General features: G+C 29.4%; 2 protein-coding genes and 2 long non-coding RNA genes across 16 annotated transcripts in view; 2 read left to right on the top strand and 2 right to left on the bottom strand.

Moving 5' to 3' along the window:
- The window catches only part of LOC136076639 (adhesion G protein-coupled receptor B1-like), a 30,682-nt gene that overhangs the window by 8,634 nt on the left and 2,870 nt on the right, over positions 1-19,178 (top strand). For 7 of the 13 annotated variants that reach the window (XM_065789942.1, XM_065789941.1, XM_065789939.1 and 4 more), the window contains exons 3-7: positions 5,031-5,194; positions 6,928-7,113; positions 7,489-7,653; positions 12,872-13,057; positions 13,140-13,327. In XM_065789942.1, the coding sequence (XP_065646014.1) occupies positions 5,031-5,194; positions 6,928-7,113; positions 7,489-7,653; positions 12,872-13,057; positions 13,140-13,258 (820 nt within the window). In that variant the 3' untranslated portion in view covers positions 13,259-13,327. Of the gene's footprint in view, positions 1-5,030; positions 5,195-6,927; positions 7,114-7,488; positions 7,654-12,871; positions 13,058-13,139; positions 13,328-18,312; positions 18,479-19,178 lie in introns of all 13 variants that reach the window. The other 6 variants (XM_065789945.1, XM_065789947.1, XM_065789948.1 and 3 more) reach the window with 4 other exon arrangements.
- On the bottom strand, positions 2,125-4,051 carry LOC136076642 (uncharacterized). Its single transcript, XR_010636451.1, has 2 exons — positions 3,913-4,051; positions 2,125-3,708 (listed from the first exon to the last, which is right to left on the bottom strand). It is a non-coding gene; the product is annotated as an uncharacterized LOC136076642 (long non-coding RNA).
- On the top strand, positions 8,733-12,699 carry LOC136076641 (uncharacterized). Its single transcript, XR_010636450.1, has 3 exons — positions 8,733-9,036; positions 9,207-9,380; positions 12,535-12,699. It is a non-coding gene; the product is annotated as an uncharacterized LOC136076641 (long non-coding RNA).
- The window catches only part of LOC136076638 (NACHT, LRR and PYD domains-containing protein 5-like), an 81,853-nt gene continuing 77,699 nt past the window's right edge, over positions 15,025-19,178 (bottom strand). Inside the window, exon 7 of the mRNA XM_065789937.1 lies at positions 15,025-17,140. Coding sequence (XP_065646009.1) covers positions 16,392-17,140 — 749 coding nt within the window. The 3' untranslated portion in view covers positions 15,025-16,391. The remainder of the gene's footprint in view (positions 17,141-19,178) is intronic.

Genomic DNA, 19,178 nt, shown 5'->3' on the forward strand with positions numbered 1-19,178 from the left:
GAATTTGATTTAAAGACCTTTGATATCCTGTTAAACAATTAGGGATGTGCAGATTGCTTTTTTTGTCATCAAGCCAGCTATCAAGTACTTACCCCAAATTGATTTATTTTTTGCTATTTTGACTTCTCCAGGTGTGTTACATACTTTAATGTTGGATAGTGGTTTTGTTGTCAGATTTAAGTTTAAAGGGTGTGTGTTAATAGAAGTTAAAAGTTCGAAAGTTGTGTACTGGAAGATATAACTTGATTATTCTTGTTGATTTTATTGAAAAAGACAAAATAGTTGTTTATACATAAGAAAAAATTTAAGCTGTTTTAAAAGTAGCATTATTTTGTCAATACTATTGTGTAGTTGCTTTTTAAAAACATATTTAAAAACATTCACAATAGTTAGGTCTTTTTTAATGATTTTAATGCAAAATATTAAACTTTATGAAAAACTTGTTTAAATAAAATTTATTATTCTACGGAAAATGTACAAAAACAAATAGAATAATAATCTATATATAATAAGTTATTTTAATAAATAAATCTCAAAGAAAAAAATATATAAACTAAATTCACAATAAACATAAAAATACAGTTTGAGGTTGTTTTTTTTAGTTTAAAAGTTATTTCAATTGTTTTGTGATCAAATAAAAAAACAATAAAATTTTTTTTTTTTTGAAATTAATTAGCAAAAATTTAATTATTTGGTCTAAATATTTATATAATTAAATAGCAAATTAAAAAAAAAAAAACGAATATTACTATTTAGCCAATAATTTATAACAAATAAGATAATAAATAAAATTTATACTTTTAAAAAACAAATCAATATTTACTAAAAAATTAAATAAGCATAAAAAGTATTGCATAGCATATTAATGAAAGCAGCTTTAAACATTATAACTATTTATGAAAGCAGCTTTAAACATTTATAGGTCAATGGAATTTTATCCAAGTTGCGCTTCCTGACAGCATTTTATTTATATCTTTTAGATATGTGTTTTTTTTAATTATATTTTATTAGATTTATATCATATTATTTTATATTATATTACTTTATTAATGAATAAAGTAAAAGTTAAATTTATAAAATATAAGAAAAAACTTTTATTGAAGTTTTTAAATTTTTTAAAGCAATTTTTTAATATAGGAACAATATCGGATTGGAGTTCTTGGGGTGCGTGTTCTTCTGTATGTAATAATCTTGTTAATATACTTTTTTAAACAAGAAGTTGGTCATGCATAGGCCATTCAACAAGGGATCCTAACTACACGGGTTGTCCAAGTATCACTACAATTGGTCAACAAACTTGTAATGTAAATGTTGCTTCTTTAGGTAAAATTTGTTCTTAAAATGAATTTTATATAAAATTTGTTAAAATTTTAATTTTCTAAAAATGTTTTTTAATTTAAAACAGGCAGTTATGGTGCATGGAGCGCATGGAGTAGTTACTCTGAATCTTGTCAGTCTAATCCTGTTGCAACGCCATTTCAAATGCAGACTAGACCATGTCTAGGGGCTACATTAGGAGGTGGTTGTGCTGGGCCTTGGTCTCAAACTATGGCTTGTAGTAGTGAAGTACCTTGTCCGGGTATTTTTTTTAACAGAAAGTTTTCTGTTGCTTTGTTTCTCTATATATTTTGGTTCATAGTTGTTTTGTGCCAATAGTAGTTACAACTATTAATACAATAATAGTTTAATTACTGCTGTAATTTTGGTAGAATTATTTGTATGTGTGTGTATAAATATATATATATATATATATATATATATATATATATATATATATATATATATATATATATATATATATATATATATATATATATATATATATATTTATACATATATATATATATATATATATATATATATATATATATATATATATATATATATATATATATATATATAAATAATATATATATATATATATATATATATATATATATATATATATATATATATATTAAGGTGGTCCAAAATTATAAATTATTGAAATTCATTTCTCCACAAGGCTGCCTTTGTTCCTAATAATATTTGCAATATTGTAGCCAAATTTGAAGCAAATTTGATAATATTTGGGGGTTGCTATAAATTTTGACTTTTTGAACACTATGATAATAAATCAAAAAATTTAAGTTTTCACTATTATTTAATATCAAATTTCAAAATTAAAGAAAGTAACAATTTAAATCAGGTAAATATGAATGCTTGCAAAGTATCTAATTAATATAGGTCATCTGATCAATTTTCATTAAAGTATTTCAATGTTTCGTAATTTTTAAACAAAAATGTAATATCAAGCAAGAATATTGTGAATATGTTGGAAAATGTATGTTTATTAATCAACAATTTTGTCATTTTTCGCCAACATGGCTGCCTTGGATGAAGTAGGGTATAGCTGGCAGTGACGTTGAACAAAACGAAGTAGGAACTGACTTTGTTCTTCATCCTTTGTAATCGATTCGTTGTACTGTCGAATTAATGCAATTCCACGTTCCGCGCTGTCATTAACAACTTTCATTCTTTGGACTCTCTCTGCCAACTTCTGATATGATTCATTGTCTTCCCAATATTTAGGATCTTTTGAAATGAAGTTTTTGGCCTCTGCTCAACAACTCGAATAAACTATAGGTTCTCATAGTCACAAATGTTGAAGTCGGTATTCTTGGAATCTACTCTCTTCAGTGCTAGAGTTGTTTTAGGCAGTTGGAGGTTAACTACCATGGCCCTCTTCACATCCAGATCAAGCCAAGTATCAAAAAATGCCATACCTATAAGATGTTCTTAGAAGAACCAAAGGTGTCGAGAAAATGCAGTAAAAGCTGCAACGGCGATTGTGCGGTTTGGATACTTTTGGAACTGTTTCAGCATTTGAGCATCATTAAACGGAGCATTTGCAGCCAGGGGAGCTTCTTGCCAAAAACGTCCATAAATTAATGCCACAAACAATGCAAGCTCTACTAGATCTTTTTTCTCTTGAACAGTCAGCGTAAAGTCTGTCCAAAGCTCTAGCAACTTCTGGGCTTGACACAATACTTTTCAGACGATTTGGCTTTGGTGTAGAAGAAATAGATTGCAATGCAGAAGACAGAATCTCAAAACTCTGGTCATTATTGCTGTTTCGACTGTCTTCTGAACTGCTGATGTTGGCTGTGACAGGACCACTAGAGTGTTGCTGTTTTGATAACCTTGCATCAAATGCTTGATCTCGAGCTCTCTTTCTGGCTTCCTTTGCCAGTAGGTTCATATCAACTCCGACCATGCTGAAGCTGGTAACATCTTCTCGCTGCATTGCAAGAAATTGCCTATCTTCAGCAATGGTTATTGTCTCCATTGCGGTTTTAGTTGCCAAGTCAAAAAGCTCATAAAGTGTGTCCTTGAACATCTGTTTTTTAATTCTACAACTTTCTAGGTCTGTAGCTCGATTCTTTTTTAGAAGCTGATAGGAATCGTATAATTTCCGAAGTTTTCTTTCTCCAGAATCAATTCTTTGTGTTGGGATTCTTGCCTTATTCCACACAACAATCAGCTCTTGAATAGTATGATGAATGCTCTCCTTTATTGTGAGATGCTCTTCCAGATGATGAAAGAGGAGACAACGGAGGACATCTCATTTTGTTGCCAATCTTGATGATGAGAGCTGCTTAGATGCCTTCCCAATGAGCCATACCTTTGCAGAGCTTCTTGTAGTAACTGCCATAAGTGGTGATGAATCTGTTGATATAAGAATAATAAGTATAAGAAAATAAATTATTTGTTACCAGAAACAAAAAAATAATCATTATAAATTGTTTATTGAAATACTGCAGGCATGTGCCTATTACAAATTGGGCACCAAATTATAGACAACAAAAAATTTTTAGATATATAAGTGAATTCATATAGCATCTGCTTTTCAGCAAGCATTAATTTATTTACCAGTGTTGAGATAGATGTTCAATTACACCAAATTATAAAATTGAGTATTGTCAAACAAATGATGAAATCATAGCGACCTCTAAAACTGTTCAGATTGGTCCAATTTTTTGTATGGTTATTCTCTAAACAAAGTTGAACAAAATTAGGCTTGTGGAGAGAATGTAGACATATTTTGAATGTGTGTGTGTGTATATATACATATATGATTTGTAAGGCGCACAAAAAGATTTCTAAATCATATATATATATATGATTTGTAGGGTAAATTAATAATAATAAAGTTATGATTTGTATGATTTGTACACAGTATCGGTAACTAAAACTTTGCAAAGAAAAAAAAAGTGCAACCTAAAGCTTATTAAAATCTTAAATAAAATTGTTTTAAAAAATTTTTTTTATGCTTTACTAAAGTATCGTACTCTTTTTCACTTACACCCATATTGAAATTCGTGTATTTTAAAAATGCCTTTTACAAAGAGACAAATGTTATACATATATATATATATATATATATATATATATATACATATATATATATATATATATATATATATATATATGATTTGTTATATCTTGTGTGAAAATGTAAAAAAGTATTCAAATAAATTTTAAAGCATAAAAAATGATATTTTTAAATAATAATGACTTATAGACATCAGCATCATCAACTTGTTAAATAAAATAAATTGGAAGTTACAAATGCAATAAAAACGAGTAATAAGTGTAGTTGTAATATAAAGCTGAAAAATTTGTATTTTTTTGAGAAACTTCTTTTATAAATGTCATTGTGTACTATTATGAACAAATAGTAAATATTTGTTTTTAATTTTTTTTTTTTTTTTTTTTTTTTTTTGTGAAACATGTTTTTATTGCACATAGAATTTTTTAAGTTGTTTTTACAAACTTGATAGTACCTTGTTTGCATTTTTGTTTTTGTTTTATTTTTAAAAGTAAAAAAGAATAAAAAAGTTTTTACAAGTAAAAAAGTTTAAGTTTTATTTAATGGGAATTTTAGTGATCATCATAAGTTTTGATTTTTTTTATTTTCATTCTCTGTTTTAGTCTTAGGTGTTTTAAGCATGTTTTTTTAAATTTATTTTCAATTTCTCATGTTTCAGGTGTATTTATGGGTTTGTCAACATAGCGTGTTCAGCTTCTTGTCAACTGGTTTATACTGTGCCAACACAAACCAGTACTCGTACCTGTTCAGGAGCTTCCTTAGGTGTTAATTGTAACAGCCAAGCTTTAACTCAAACTGAAAACTGTAATGTTCTTTTTCCAGGTTATATTTTAACAGTTTTTTCATTATTTGCTATGCTTTGTTTATTGTCTAAAATAAAAAAATATTTACAAATAGTTAAATACAATATAACGACTTGAATAAGAACTTTCTTTAAACAAAAAAATAAAGGCAAAAAAAAACATTTTGAATCAGTTTGGATTCAGTTCAATATTTTCACATATAAGATAAATTTTATATTTGAGATGTTGGAGTCAAGATTGAGATCAGGATGTAGTCAGGGTCAAACCCAACTACATCCTGATAACACCAGTGTGTATACTTTCAAAAATGTTTCATTTTAAAGAATTCAGTTTGAACTTAGCAATGTGTACAAAAGATTACAACTTGTACAAAAAGTTCAAACACACTTTTTTTTTTAATGTGTATAAATCTTTTAAGAAATGATAACCAAATAAATTACTGTCTCAGTGAAAACCAATCGGCAATTCATTAACATGCATAAAATGAAAATGAGCAATTGACAAATTGACTGAGGCTTGAATATTTCATCATTTAATGTAGAAATTACTTATCTACTGGTAGTGTCAATAATATATCTCTTATTGGGCGTCCAAAAAAATAGTCAGCACAAATGTAAACATGCTTTATGCGCTAACCAGATGCAACCCAAAAGCAAGATTATAAGCTTTAAGTTTAGAAGTCGATAGATCGCGTGTGGAGGTTTAGTTGTATGACAATAAATAAATTATTGTGCAAGAAAGAATTGTATCATGATTACAATACAATTGGAAATTTTGATCATTCAAATTAGTATTTAAAATGGGACATATTATGTCGGATTTATTAATGACTAACTAAAATTTAAAACTGATAGGAGACCACCAAAATAATGTTGGACTAGAACTCTATGTTTTAAATTTCTTTCATGCCATAAGAAAGCGTTTAGCATTAACCAATCGCCCAAAACAAAAAAAAGTATGGTGTAAAAAGCGTTTCAGTGCAACAATTTTCAGTTATTCAGTTGAATAAAAATATGGCAATACTTCATGTCACATTTAATCGAACTTTTCCCTGAAAGTAATATTCAACTCATGCCTTCACTAGCACTATCTGGCTTAAACCTGATCAAAAAGTTTTGGAGCTGGATGGATTATTAACTAACAAAAAAGCATATACTAGTCACGAAATCTGACCAAACTCTGGCTTAAAATACTAATCATGATGATTTAAAACCTTAATGAATTAATGCTAAGGTGATTACAACATGTATCAAAAATAACGTGGTCATATCCCATCTTAATATGTTTTGATTATAAAAAGTTTGTAGGTGCATTTAAACTTTATTTACACCTTCTTCTCATTAATTCTTTAATTACTTGTGTTTGATATTTCATTTCAACGGTTTAGGGTTTTTTCTTTCAAAGCTGTGTTTTTTTTCTTGATAATTGGCTTCAAAACAAATGTGGGCCTTGCATCGGGTTACATCGGACCTTGCATCAGGTTTTCTCTTTGTACCAGTCTATTCTCACCATAATTTACAAAAAAACAAGTGCTTTTAAACTTTCTGTACACAGTGTATTTCATTAGAAAATGTTACAATAACAATCCCTACATTTATGTCTATACAAATAGTTATAAATATGTTTAACAACATAAAACATTATGCTAATTTAATTAAAACATACTAAAACAAATAAGTATTGTATATTTTTACTATGGTTACTATGGTTACTATGGTTGCTCTATTAACTATTTTTGAAATATCAAAATAGGAATATTGAATGGTTGGGGTTCGTGGAGTGCATGTTCTGCCTCCTGTAACACTCAAGTCAATGGTCCATATCAGTATAGAAGCCAAACTTGTATTGTGGCTTTTATATGGAATCCAAATTATGTAGGCTGTAATAACGTCAGTTTAAATGATCAACAACTTTGTAATCAAAATGTTCCTTGTTCCAGTGAGATATGTTTTATATCTGTATTTTTTTAATATATTTGCAAACATATTCAACTGGTAAGTTTTAATTAGATGAAAAGATGAAAACAGTTTATCTTCAAAAAAATTAATTTAATTAAAGATAAACTTTCATTTTCACCTTTTGTTGAGAAACTTTCGGAAAATTTTTTAAATTAACATTTTTACCAACTTTTCTCTTCAAACAATAGGTTTATATTTTTCTTCAAATAATAAATGTTAAAAGAGAACAAATTTTCAGAAAGTTTTTGTGACCTAAACAGTTTTCAGAATACTTAAAAAACTTCTCAGAAAAAAGCCTGTTTGTAGTTAGGTTTGTTATTGCATGCATTTTCTTATATTTTTAGTTACATTTTAGGTTTTATTAGTGCATGGGGAGCATGTTCAGCAAGTTGTCAGTTAAGTTTCACTTTACCTACTCAGACAAGAAATTGTCAATATATTGGTGCTATTTTTAATGGCAGTTGTAATGGTGCAGTGTTCACTGATACTCAAAATTGCAATGAGCAAGTTTATTGTCCAGGTTTGTGTTTAAATTCTGAAAAAGTCAGTTTTTCAACAAAAATCAATATAATGTAAAATTTTTGAAATAATTTAAAAATAAAAAATTAAGTTTTTTTTTTATTTTTTTGGTTTTTATGAAATGCTTTGCATTAAATGGCTTTTTTTAAGAAAATACAATTTAATTGGGAACGATATCGGATTGGAGTTCCTGGGGTGCATGTTCTTCAGCATGTAACAATCTTGTTACTGTAACTTTTCAAACAAGAAGTTGGTCATGCATTGGGTATTCAGCATGGGATCCTAACTATAAGGGTTGTCCTGGTATCACAACTAGTAATCAACAAACTTGTCATGTTAATGTTGCTTGTTCAGGTAAGATTTGTTCTTAAAGTAATATTTTTATATAGATATTTAATATTTTAATTTTCTAAAAAGGTTTCTTAAATTCAAACAGGTAGTTATGGTGCGTGAAGTGCATGGAGTAGTTGCTCTGAATCTTGTCAGTCTAATCCTGCTGCTACTCCAATTCAAACTCAAACTAGACCATGTCTATGGGCTACATTGGGAGGTGATTGCGCTGGGTCTAGTTCTCAAACTATGGCTTGTAATAGTGGAGAGTTATTTTGATTGCACGTAATCAAGATTTTAAATCTTGATTACTTTTAATTAAAATAACTTATTTTATGTTTTTTGAGGTTTTATCAAAATAATAAAATACAAAATAAAGGTATAAATTTAATATAAAATTAATTATATTATACTTTATAATTTTATATAAATAAAAGTATAAAATATAATAACGGTATGGTAGGTCTGTTCCAAACCATTTATATACTTTTTGTTTATAGACTAATTTAAAAGGTTTAAGATCTTGGAGTCAAATGCAACTACATTTCAAATGCTATTTTGTTTATTTTATTATATTCAAAACAAAATTACATTATTTAATAACAAAAACTTGTTAAATAAAAAAAGAAACCGTTTTTATTCAATTTTTTCCTTTAACAATTGTTTCGCACATAAAGTAAATTTTATGTTTAAGATCTTGGAGTCAAATGCAACTGCATTTCATGTTATTTAATTATTTTTATTATATTCATTAGTAAATGTTTCAATAACAATTGCTACATTTTTGTTTAGTAATACAAATAATGATAAATATGTTTATATGGTTTCTATGGTTGATATATTAACTATTTTTAAAATATCAAAATAGGAATATTGAGCGGTTGGGGTTCTTGGAATGCCTGTTCTGTCTCCTGTAACACTCAAGTCAATGGTCCATATCAGTATAGAAGTCAAACTTGTACTGGCGCTTCTATATGGAATCCAAATTATGTAGGCTGTAATAATGTCAGTTTAAATGATCAACAACTTTGTAATCAAAATCTTCCTTGTTCAGGTGAGATATGTTATTTTTATATATATTTGCAAACATGTTTAACTGTTTTCCAAGACAGTATCAGAATAAGTTTTAATTATCAATGCTATTTTGCAAAAAATATAAATATATATCCACAGGGAAAAATAAATTTATTTATAGCTATTGCAAATAAATTTTTTTAACAATAGGTAATTATGGTGCATGGAGTACATGAGGAGCTTGCTCAGAAAGTTGTCAGTTGAATCCTAATGTTTCTCCATTTCAAACTCAGACTTGGCAATGTCTTGGTGCTACATTGAATAGTGGTTGTCCTGGAACAAGCTTTCAAACTCAAATCTGCAATACTGGAATATCTTGTCAAGGTGATTTTTTTTATATAATTATAAAAACAAAATTAAATTGCTTTTTAATCACTTATTAACATGTTATAAATTTTTAAATTTATTTCTTATTACTAATTTCTATTTAAATTACTAAATTACTAATTAAATATACTTAAAAAAAATAGTTGTACATAGGTAACCTTGATTCTCTATAAGTTCTTTTATATTCTCGAATAAATGGGCTGCTGGCTGTGCACGGGTACCCTGAAGGTGACTTAAGGCTTTATATCATATCCCATAAATTATTATTTTTGATTTTGAAAGTAGTCCATTTTTACATTGCAAAACTGTCAACATTTAAAATCTATTATGGTAGCTTTTCGAGAAAACTTAGTTACAATACTTGTTTAATCTAGAGATTATTACCCCTCTGACTCATACAAAGACCCCTGAGAGTGGATCAATTGACAATATATAATTTGTTTGGTTATTTGTGCTATTGTATTGCCACTTTGTGGATCGGATTTAGAAATAATTTCTGAAAACAACTTGGGTTTTCTAGTTTGAATATAGACTAATTCATAATGTTTCAAAAGTTAGTTTCTTTATTGAGGAGGATAAGATAAATTTACAGGAATAGGGTGGCTTTATAGAATGATTTTTGAATTTGGGATAAATAATTCTAAGTAAAATAGTTTTTATTTAAAAAAGAAATATTTACTAATACATAAATACTACATTTGACTAAAGTTATAAAGTATATATATATGTACATATATATTTTGTTTTTACGTATCCCTTTAACTATAAATGCCTTGTGTTGTACACGCAGACAATTCTTTGCAAGACTTCATTGAAATTAGCGTTGTGTTGTCTTACCTTTCATATTTCCCAAAATTGTTTGAAGTCTTGATGAACTGATCCCAATGATTGCTCAGTCCAATACCCTAAATCTTTGGAAATATTGAAGATTAATACTTTTACATGTAAAAATCTAAAATGTTTTTAAATACACACTTTCCTCCTTTCATTATAATAAACTCTTTCACATGAGGCTCCACTATATGAACTTTAAGAGTAATGTTTGTACCCGGATCTCTTAAACTTTGTGAAACTTTGTACCAAGATCTCTGAAACTTTGTGTCTTTTAATATATTCAGAGTAGTTTGGATTTAATGTTTTCCCGAAACACCCATGTACAACATCACTTAAGTCTGTCAAAGCTTTCATATACTTTCCACCAACAATATTGTGCTCATTCAAATAGATTTAAAAAAGATCAAGTTTTCTTAGAAACTTGTTGGATCCATTTCCTTCTAGCCTGTGTTTATCTTGATAATGTACTCTGGCAAGATTAATTGTTGACAAAATGAAATCCTTGATTAGTGCTCTCAAACAATTTTTTTCAATTAGTTTGAGAAGTTTGTCTACTATGTCTAGCAAAATATGTAAGTCTGGTATATTGACAATTGATAAGATCTTCATTGTTACATTTCCAGTCAATAACGGAGGATTAACTACGTTACTAAATACTTAGTCAAGGTTCATGTTTCAAACAAGTTTCGTCAAGGTTCATGTTTCAAACAAGTTGAGCACGGTACTACCAGGAACGTGGTGGGAATCGAACTCAGAACCTCTCGCTTATGAAGCAAGCGCTCTATCACTACACCACTACCGCATTAGTTACAGGTGAGGTAGATTGTACAATGGAGTTGTGGAGGAGTTGCCATTTTAGTACCGTTTGTACGCCCAGGTGAGGTAGATTGTACAATATGCGCCAAGTTCTTTTGCTTAGCTAAATTTGTGCAAGGATGTTTAATACCTTTTCCTATAAGTTGAAAACAACTTTTGCAAAGAACAAAGTTTTCATTGGTTTCAGAAATATTCACATTATTTTGAATGTGATCTATATCTTTATTAGTTTCACATAAAACCATTGGTGGAGGAGTTGCCATTTTAGTACCGTTTGTACGCCCATTAACACAAATAAAACATTCACATTTCCCACCTCGAATAACTCTAGTATTAAGACCTAAAAGTAACAAGAAATTAGTTTTTTAAATACAAACGTAATATTGTTTATAAGCAAAATAATAATAATGGAAAAATTAGCTAGTTTTTATTGGCTTATTTTTTATTAGAAAAAACATACCTTCGTACTTAGGTCGAGGACAGTGATTAAAAAGCTTTTTGAATCTGCTTTTTCTAAACTCACTAGGTTTTTTCTACAATTTGAACATAACATTTTAGGCAGATCAGGGTTTTCAACAGAGAAGTTTTTCCAAAAAAATCTCTTGATAAGATTTTCATAACTTTTTCCTTGTTGTGGGCATGAATTACTGCATTTAGTTTGACTGCATCTTAAATCATTGCCTTTTTTCAAACATCATATACAAAATCATTTTAAAAACTCGTTATGATCTTTAGCAAAGTATGGCATTTCTTTTCTTTTCTTGAGAAATAATTTTTATATTTTCAAATTAATTACTTACTTTAAATTAATTACTGCATATTTCAAATTGAAATACACAGTAATTTTATTATTATACTCGCTGTTATTACTAAAGCCTTTATTATTATTCAATTCTTTTATTAACAACAAATATAAGCCTATCGGAAACTAATAAATATTATTATCACTAATGGCGTGGTTGCAATTACAGAAAGTAAACAATTAAATGACCAATGGAAAAATATTATTTTAATATTAAAACATTGTTATTTATAAAACTAAGTTTTCTTGAAAAGCTACCATTAAAGGATTTAAATGTTGATAGTTTTGAAATGTACTAATGGACTACTTTCAAAATCAAAATAAAAATTAATGGGATACCCGTGTGTGGACTCATGTTTTAATAAGAAAAAAAATTTCCGAAACTTTTTCAACAAATGGAGAAAATGATAGTTTATCTTTAAAAAAATTAATTTAATTTAAGATAAACTATCATTTTCACCACTTCTTGAGAAACTTTAGGGAAATTTTTTAAATTAAAATTTTTACCAGCTTTTCTCTAGAAACAATAGGTTTATATTTTTCTGTTTAAATTCTGTTTTATTTTTTATGTTTAAAGAGTACAAATTTTTAGAAAGTTTCCGTGACCTAAACAGTTTTCGGAATAGTTAAATGACTTCTCAGAAAAAAGCCTGTTTGTAGTTAGGTTTGTTACTGCATGCCTTACTTGTTTAATTTTAGGTTTTATTAGTGCTGGGGACCATGTTCAGCAAGTTGTCAGTTAATTTTCACTTTACCTACTCAGACAAGAAATCATCAATGTGTTGGTGCTACTTTTAATGGCAATTGTAATGGAGCAGTGCTGACTGATACTCAAAATTTCAATGAGCAAGTTTATTGTCCAGGTTTATGTTCAAATACTGAAATAGTCAGTTGATCAACAAAAATTAATGTAAAGTAGTATTTTTGAAATAATTTAAAAAATAAAAATTAAACTAGGTTTTTATCTTTTTATATTTTGTAACTTGTTTTACTTGCATTATATGGCTTATTTAAAAAAAAAATACAATTTTATCAGGAACAATATCAGATTGGAGTTTTTGGGGCGCATGTTCTTCTATATGTAACAATTTTTTTACTGTACCTTTTCAAACAAGAAGTCAGATATGCATTGGGTATTTAACATGGGATCCTAACTATAAGGGTTGTCCTGGTATCACTACAAGTGATCAACAAACTTGTAATATTAATGTTGCTTGTTCAGGTAAGATTTTTTCTTAAAGTAATATTTTTATAAAGATATTTGATATTTGAATTTTCTAAAATGGTTTTTTTAATTAAAACAGGTACTTATGGTGCATGGAGTGCATGGAATAGTTGCTCTGAATCATGTCAGTCTAATCCTGCTACAACTCCATTTCAAACTCAGACTATTTCTTGTCTAGGGGCTAGATTAGGAGATTGATTGCGCTGATAGATTGCGCTGGGCCTAGTTCTCAAACTATGATTTGTAATAGTGGAGTACCTTGTCCAGGTATTTATTTTTAATAGAAAATTTTCTATTAATTTGTTGTTATATAAATTTTGGATTGTAGTTGTTTTGTGCCAATAGTACAATAATAGTTTAACTACTGCTGTAATTTTGGTAAAAAATAAGTATAAATATTATATGTGCATACAGTTGTTATATTCATGCAACCTTTATGCCCATATAATATAATTATACTACATGTACGTATTTTCTATATTTATTCTTTGTATGGTCTTATTATTTCAATAATTTTTTTCTTCATTATTTTAATAATTTGTAGTAATCAGTAGAAAATAATTAATTTAAAAATCTTGGTAATTGCATGTCATTTCTCTCATTGTTTTTCGAAATTTAAAGTTTTTAAAAAATTCGACCTTTCCAATAATTAAGATCACATTTCTTATTCTTCTTTTTCTTTCGGCATTTCCCGTTTAGGGGTCGCCACAGCATATCAAACTCCATCTAATCCTGTCATGAGTGTCCTCCACTGACACACCGGCCGCTCTCATATCCTCTACCACTGCATCCATAAACCTCCTCTTAGGTCTACCTCTCCTCCTCTTATCTGGAAGTTCCATCCCCAAAACCTTCCTGCCAATATAGCTCTCCTGTCTCTTCTGTATATGTCCAAACCATCTCAATCTTGATTCTCTAACTTGTTATCTCCAAAACATGCTACATGTGCTGATCCTCTAATAAACTCATTTCTAATCCTATCCTTCTTCGTCACTCCAAATGAGAATCTTAACATCTTCATCTCAGACATCTCCATCTCCCTCACTTGTCTCTTTGTCAGTGCAACTGTCTCCAGTCCATACAACATAGCAGGTCTCACTACTGTCCTATAGATCTTACCCTTCATTCTAGCCGACACCCTTCTATCACAGATCACACCAGACTCTTTGTGCCATCCACACAACCCTGCCTGCATTCTCTTCTTTACCTCTCTTTCACTTCCTCCATTACTCTGTACCCTCGACCCTAAGTAGGTAAACTTGTCAATCTTTACCAAATCAACTCCTTGTAACTGGACCTGTCCACCATCTGCCCTCTCATTCACACACATGTACTCTGTTTTACTCCTGCTCACTTTCATTCCCCTGCTTTCCAAAGCATACCTCCATCTTTCCAAGTTTACCTCCACTTGCCAGGCCTTGTTAAGAAGCATTACGCAGCTCGCATTTTGCTTGCGAAAAGGCGATTTGCCTACGCGTTCAGCAGTTTTGCGTTACGCAAAAACTTATATCTTTTAGAATATTTTTAATTATCTTTTGATATCGATTATGTGATGTTTATTCTGAAGAAATAAAGTCGTAAGTAAAAGCATTTAACCACAATTGTAAACTAATAGATTTTTTGTTAAAAAAACAGTTTGTTTAATAATTTTTTTTATTGTTGATAAAAATAAGTTAAAAAAAGTAAAGTGTTTTAAGTTTTATCTTAAGGAATTAAATATATAAATTCCTTTTAAATGTAAAAATTATTTTTTGTCATAATAGTTTAAAAAATGCACAATTTATTTTAATGTAAATATTTTATTAATAAGATATTTTGTTTATTGTTAATTCAATAACGTAAAGTTTTAATGACGTTTGTTTAATTTATGAAAATAAATTATGATCACGAATATGTTATCGGTAACTGATAAATAACAAAAAAAAACTCTTTATTGTTAAAAAACATTATTAAAAAGAGTTCACAAATTAAATAAGAAAAAATTTATTAACAGTTAATAAAATAATCAAAAACCAACTGTAAAATCATAAGAAAATAAACAAACATTATTTTACGTTTCATGAAAAGAATATTTTTTTCAAAATAAAATTTAGTTCATATTTGAAAAAAATAATAAAAATGATTTATTAAATAAGAACTTAGATTTTATTTGTAACTTTTGTTCTAGTGAGAAAAAAACTAACTGTTTGTATGATTTTTAACGCGTTAATAAAATAACTTTAATTACAAAGCGGTACTTGAAAAGACGCTAGTGACGCAATATAACTTCTAACGATGCAAAATATATTTGCTGAGTTGAGTTACTTAGAAATGCGTTACGCGTTTTCGCTACGCAGCGAAATCTCGTAACAAGGCCTGACTTGCTCTCTACTCCAACTACAGATCACAATGTCATCAGCAAACACTATAGTCCAAGGGGACTCCTGTCTAACTTCGTCCGTCAGTCTGTCCTTGACAATTGCAAACAGGAAGGGACTCAGGGCTAATCCCTGATGTAGTCCTACCTCCACTTTAAACCTGTCTGTCATTCCTACTGCAAATTTCACTGCTGTCACACTGTTCTCATACATATCCTGCACCACCCTCACATACCTTTCCGCTACTCCTGACCTCCTCATACAATACCACAGCTCCTGTCTCGGAACGCTTTCATAAGCCTTCTCTAAGTCTACAAACACATAATGTAACTCCTTCTGTCCTTTCCTATACTTCTCCTTTAACACTCTCAGAGCAAACATAGCATCTGTGGTGCACTTAGCTGGCATGAAACCATACTGCTGCTCACAGATCTCTACTTTTCCTCTAAGCCGAGCTTCCACTACTCTTTCCCAGATTTTTAAGCTGTGACTGATCAACTTTATTCCCCTGTAATTACTACAGCTCTGAACGTCATGCTTATTCTTGAAAATTGGCACCATTATGCTATGTCTCCACTCCTCAGGCATCTTCTGACCTTCCAAGATTCTGTTAAATAACCCTGTCAAAAACTCCACTGCTATCTCTCCCAAACATTTCCATGCCTCCACTGGAATATCATCCGGTCCAACTGCCTTACCACACTTCATTCTCTGAATTGCAGCCCTTACTTCCTCCTTGCTCACCTGGGGAACCTCCTAATTCACAACCTCTGTCTCTTCTAACCTTCCTTCCCTATCATTCTCTTGATTCATCAGTTCCTCAAAATACTCCTTCCACCTTCCCAAGGCATTCTTTTCACTAGACAACAGATTTCCATCTTTATCCTTAATCATCCTAACCTGCTGCACATCCTGCCCATCACGGTTTCTCTGTCTGGCCAATCTGTACAGATCCTTTTCCCCTTCCTTAGTGTTCAACTTCTCATACAGATTTGCATTTTCTTTAGCTTTGCCACTGCTCTCTTTGTCTTGCCACACATCTCCTTGTACTTCTGTCTACTTTCTTCATCTTGCTGAAAATGCCAATTCTTTTTAGCCAACTGCTTTCCTCTTAAACTTTCCTGAACTTCCTCATTCCACCACCACGTCTCCTTGTCTATCTTCTTCTGTCTTGATGTCACACCAAGTATCTTCCTAGCCACATCCCTCACTGTATTTGACATCCCTTTCCAGGTATCCAGAACACCACCACTCAGTGCCTGTCTCACCTCATCCCTGAACTTTACACAACAGTCCTCATCCTTTAACTTCCACCACTTGATCTTAGGTTCTGCTCTCACTCTCTTCTTCTTCTTCACCTCCAAAACCATCTTACCTATCACCATCCTATGCTGTTTAGCTACACTTTCTCCTGGTACCACCTTGCAATCACTAACCTCTTTCAGGTTTCTTCTCCTATAGAGGATATAGTCGACCTGTGTGCCTCTTCCCCCACTCTTATACGTCACCCTGTGCTCTTCCTTTTTCTTAAAATAAGTGTTAATTACAGCCATCTTTATCCTTTTAGCAAAATGTACCACCATCTGTCCTTCTGTATTCCTTTCGTTAACCCCATACCTACCCATCACTTCCTCATCATCACTGTTCCCTTCACCAACATGTCCATTAAAATCTGCTCCAAGAATCATTATCTCTTCTATAGGAACCTGCAGAACAACTTCATCTAAAATACAAAAATGAACACTAAAATACAAAACAAATTTAATATAAAATTAATTATACTATACTTTATAATTTTATATAAATAAAAGTATAAAGTATAATAACGGTATGGTAGGTCATTTCTAAACCATTTATATACTTTTTATTTATAGACTAATTTAAAAGGTTTTAGTAAATTTAGTGGTAGCAAATATTATTGTATCACGGGTTTGAGTTAACGATTCAAAATATATTCTTATAAATTCTAATTGTAATAATGTAAAATTCTAATAAGTAATGGGGGGGGGGGGGATGGACACTTATTGATTTTTCTGAGCAGGCACCCTGTTTATTTATTTCATATATATGAAAATTGTTCATTGTTCATTGTAATGTTTGGGTTGCATAAGTGCTGCAAATAAAATTTTTTTTTTTTTCAATTTAGTATGAAAAGAAAAATATTTTTTAGTTTAGAAATTTATGTTTACTTTATTTTATGTAAAAAAACACATAACCAGGCTTTCTCAAAAATATTTATATTTGCAAGCTAATGCACATGCCAAGTTGTTTCATATATTACACTGTGCGATAGACAGCAAGTTGTAAACTAAAAGATTTGAAAAACTGTGTGCTATATTTTTTTGTGAATAAAATTTTAGAGTAATTTTAGAATCTATTGCTTTTTTATGATTTTTGTTTTCAGTTGCTAAATCTGATTCTTTTAAAAACAGAGTTTGCTATAGCGTAATCAAATAGCCTAACTTTGCAGAAATTTATAACTTTGCACAATTTTAAAAGAAAGATATTCAAATAAATTTGTGACTGTGTAAATGTGTGTTTCATTAAGAAAAAACCATTCCTAAAATTTCAACGCTTTTTCTTTGAGTTAAATTTTAATGTAAGCAGACCAGCATTTTATAAAATGGTAATCAAGTAAATATATTTCCATTTTAATTTACATAAGTTCCGGTGATAAAAATTAATTAAACCTTAAGTTTTGGGAACCGAATAATTTATAGTCACAAACCTGATACTACCTATTTGCATTTTTTTAAATATATTTTTTATTCTAATCATTAATTTGATAAATTGTTTAAAGAGTTAAAGATAAAGAGTTAATATTTGTTTTAATAATTATAATATTTATTATAATAATTGTAATATAATTGTTATTATATTTATTGTGATTTTTAGTATGCTTATTATCATGAAAGCTGCAGTTTTGTTTCTTGTCAACTGGATTATACTGTGCCAACACAAACCAGTACTCGTACTTGTTCAGGAGCCTCTTTAGGTCGTAACTGTAACGGACAAGTTTTAACTCAAACTAAAAACTGTAATCCAGAGGTTCTTTGTCCAAGTAATATTATAAAATGTTTTTTAATTATATGCTTGGCTTTGCTCATTGTTTAAAATATGCTTTGTTTATTGTTTAAAATAAATAAGTAAAAATAATTAGATTATAACAAAGTTATATTATTAAATAACACAAACTTGTTTAAAGAAAAAAAGAAACCATTTTGATTCAATTTTTACCTTGAAACAAATGTCGTGCACATAAAATAAATTTAATGTTTAAGATCTTGGAGTTAAATCCAACTACATTTCATACGTTATTTAATTAATTTTATTATATTCATTAGTAATTGTTTCAATAACAATCGCTACATTTATGTTTAGTCATGCAAATTATAAGATAAATATGTTTAACAACTATATAGCAATGCAACATAAAACATTATGCTAATTTAATTAAAACATGCTAAAACAAATAGTATTGTATTTTTTTACTATGGTTGCTCTATTAATTATTCCTAAAATTTCAAAATAGGAATATTGAGTGGTTGGGGTTCTTGGAATGCCTGTTCTGCCTCCTGTAACACTCAAGTCAATGGTCCATATCAATATAGAAGCCAAACTTGTATTGGTACTTCTATGTGGAATCCAATTATGTAGGCTGTAATAATGTCAGTTTAAATGATCAACAACTTTGTACAAGGAACATCTCTCACCTGAACAAGAAACATTTTTATCAAAATGTTCCTTGTTTAGGTGAGAGA

This window comes from Hydra vulgaris, chromosome 02, assembly GCF_038396675.1.
Source record: "Hydra vulgaris chromosome 02, alternate assembly HydraT2T_AEP".
NCBI classification, from domain to species: domain Eukaryota; kingdom Metazoa; phylum Cnidaria; class Hydrozoa; order Anthoathecata; family Hydridae; genus Hydra; species Hydra vulgaris.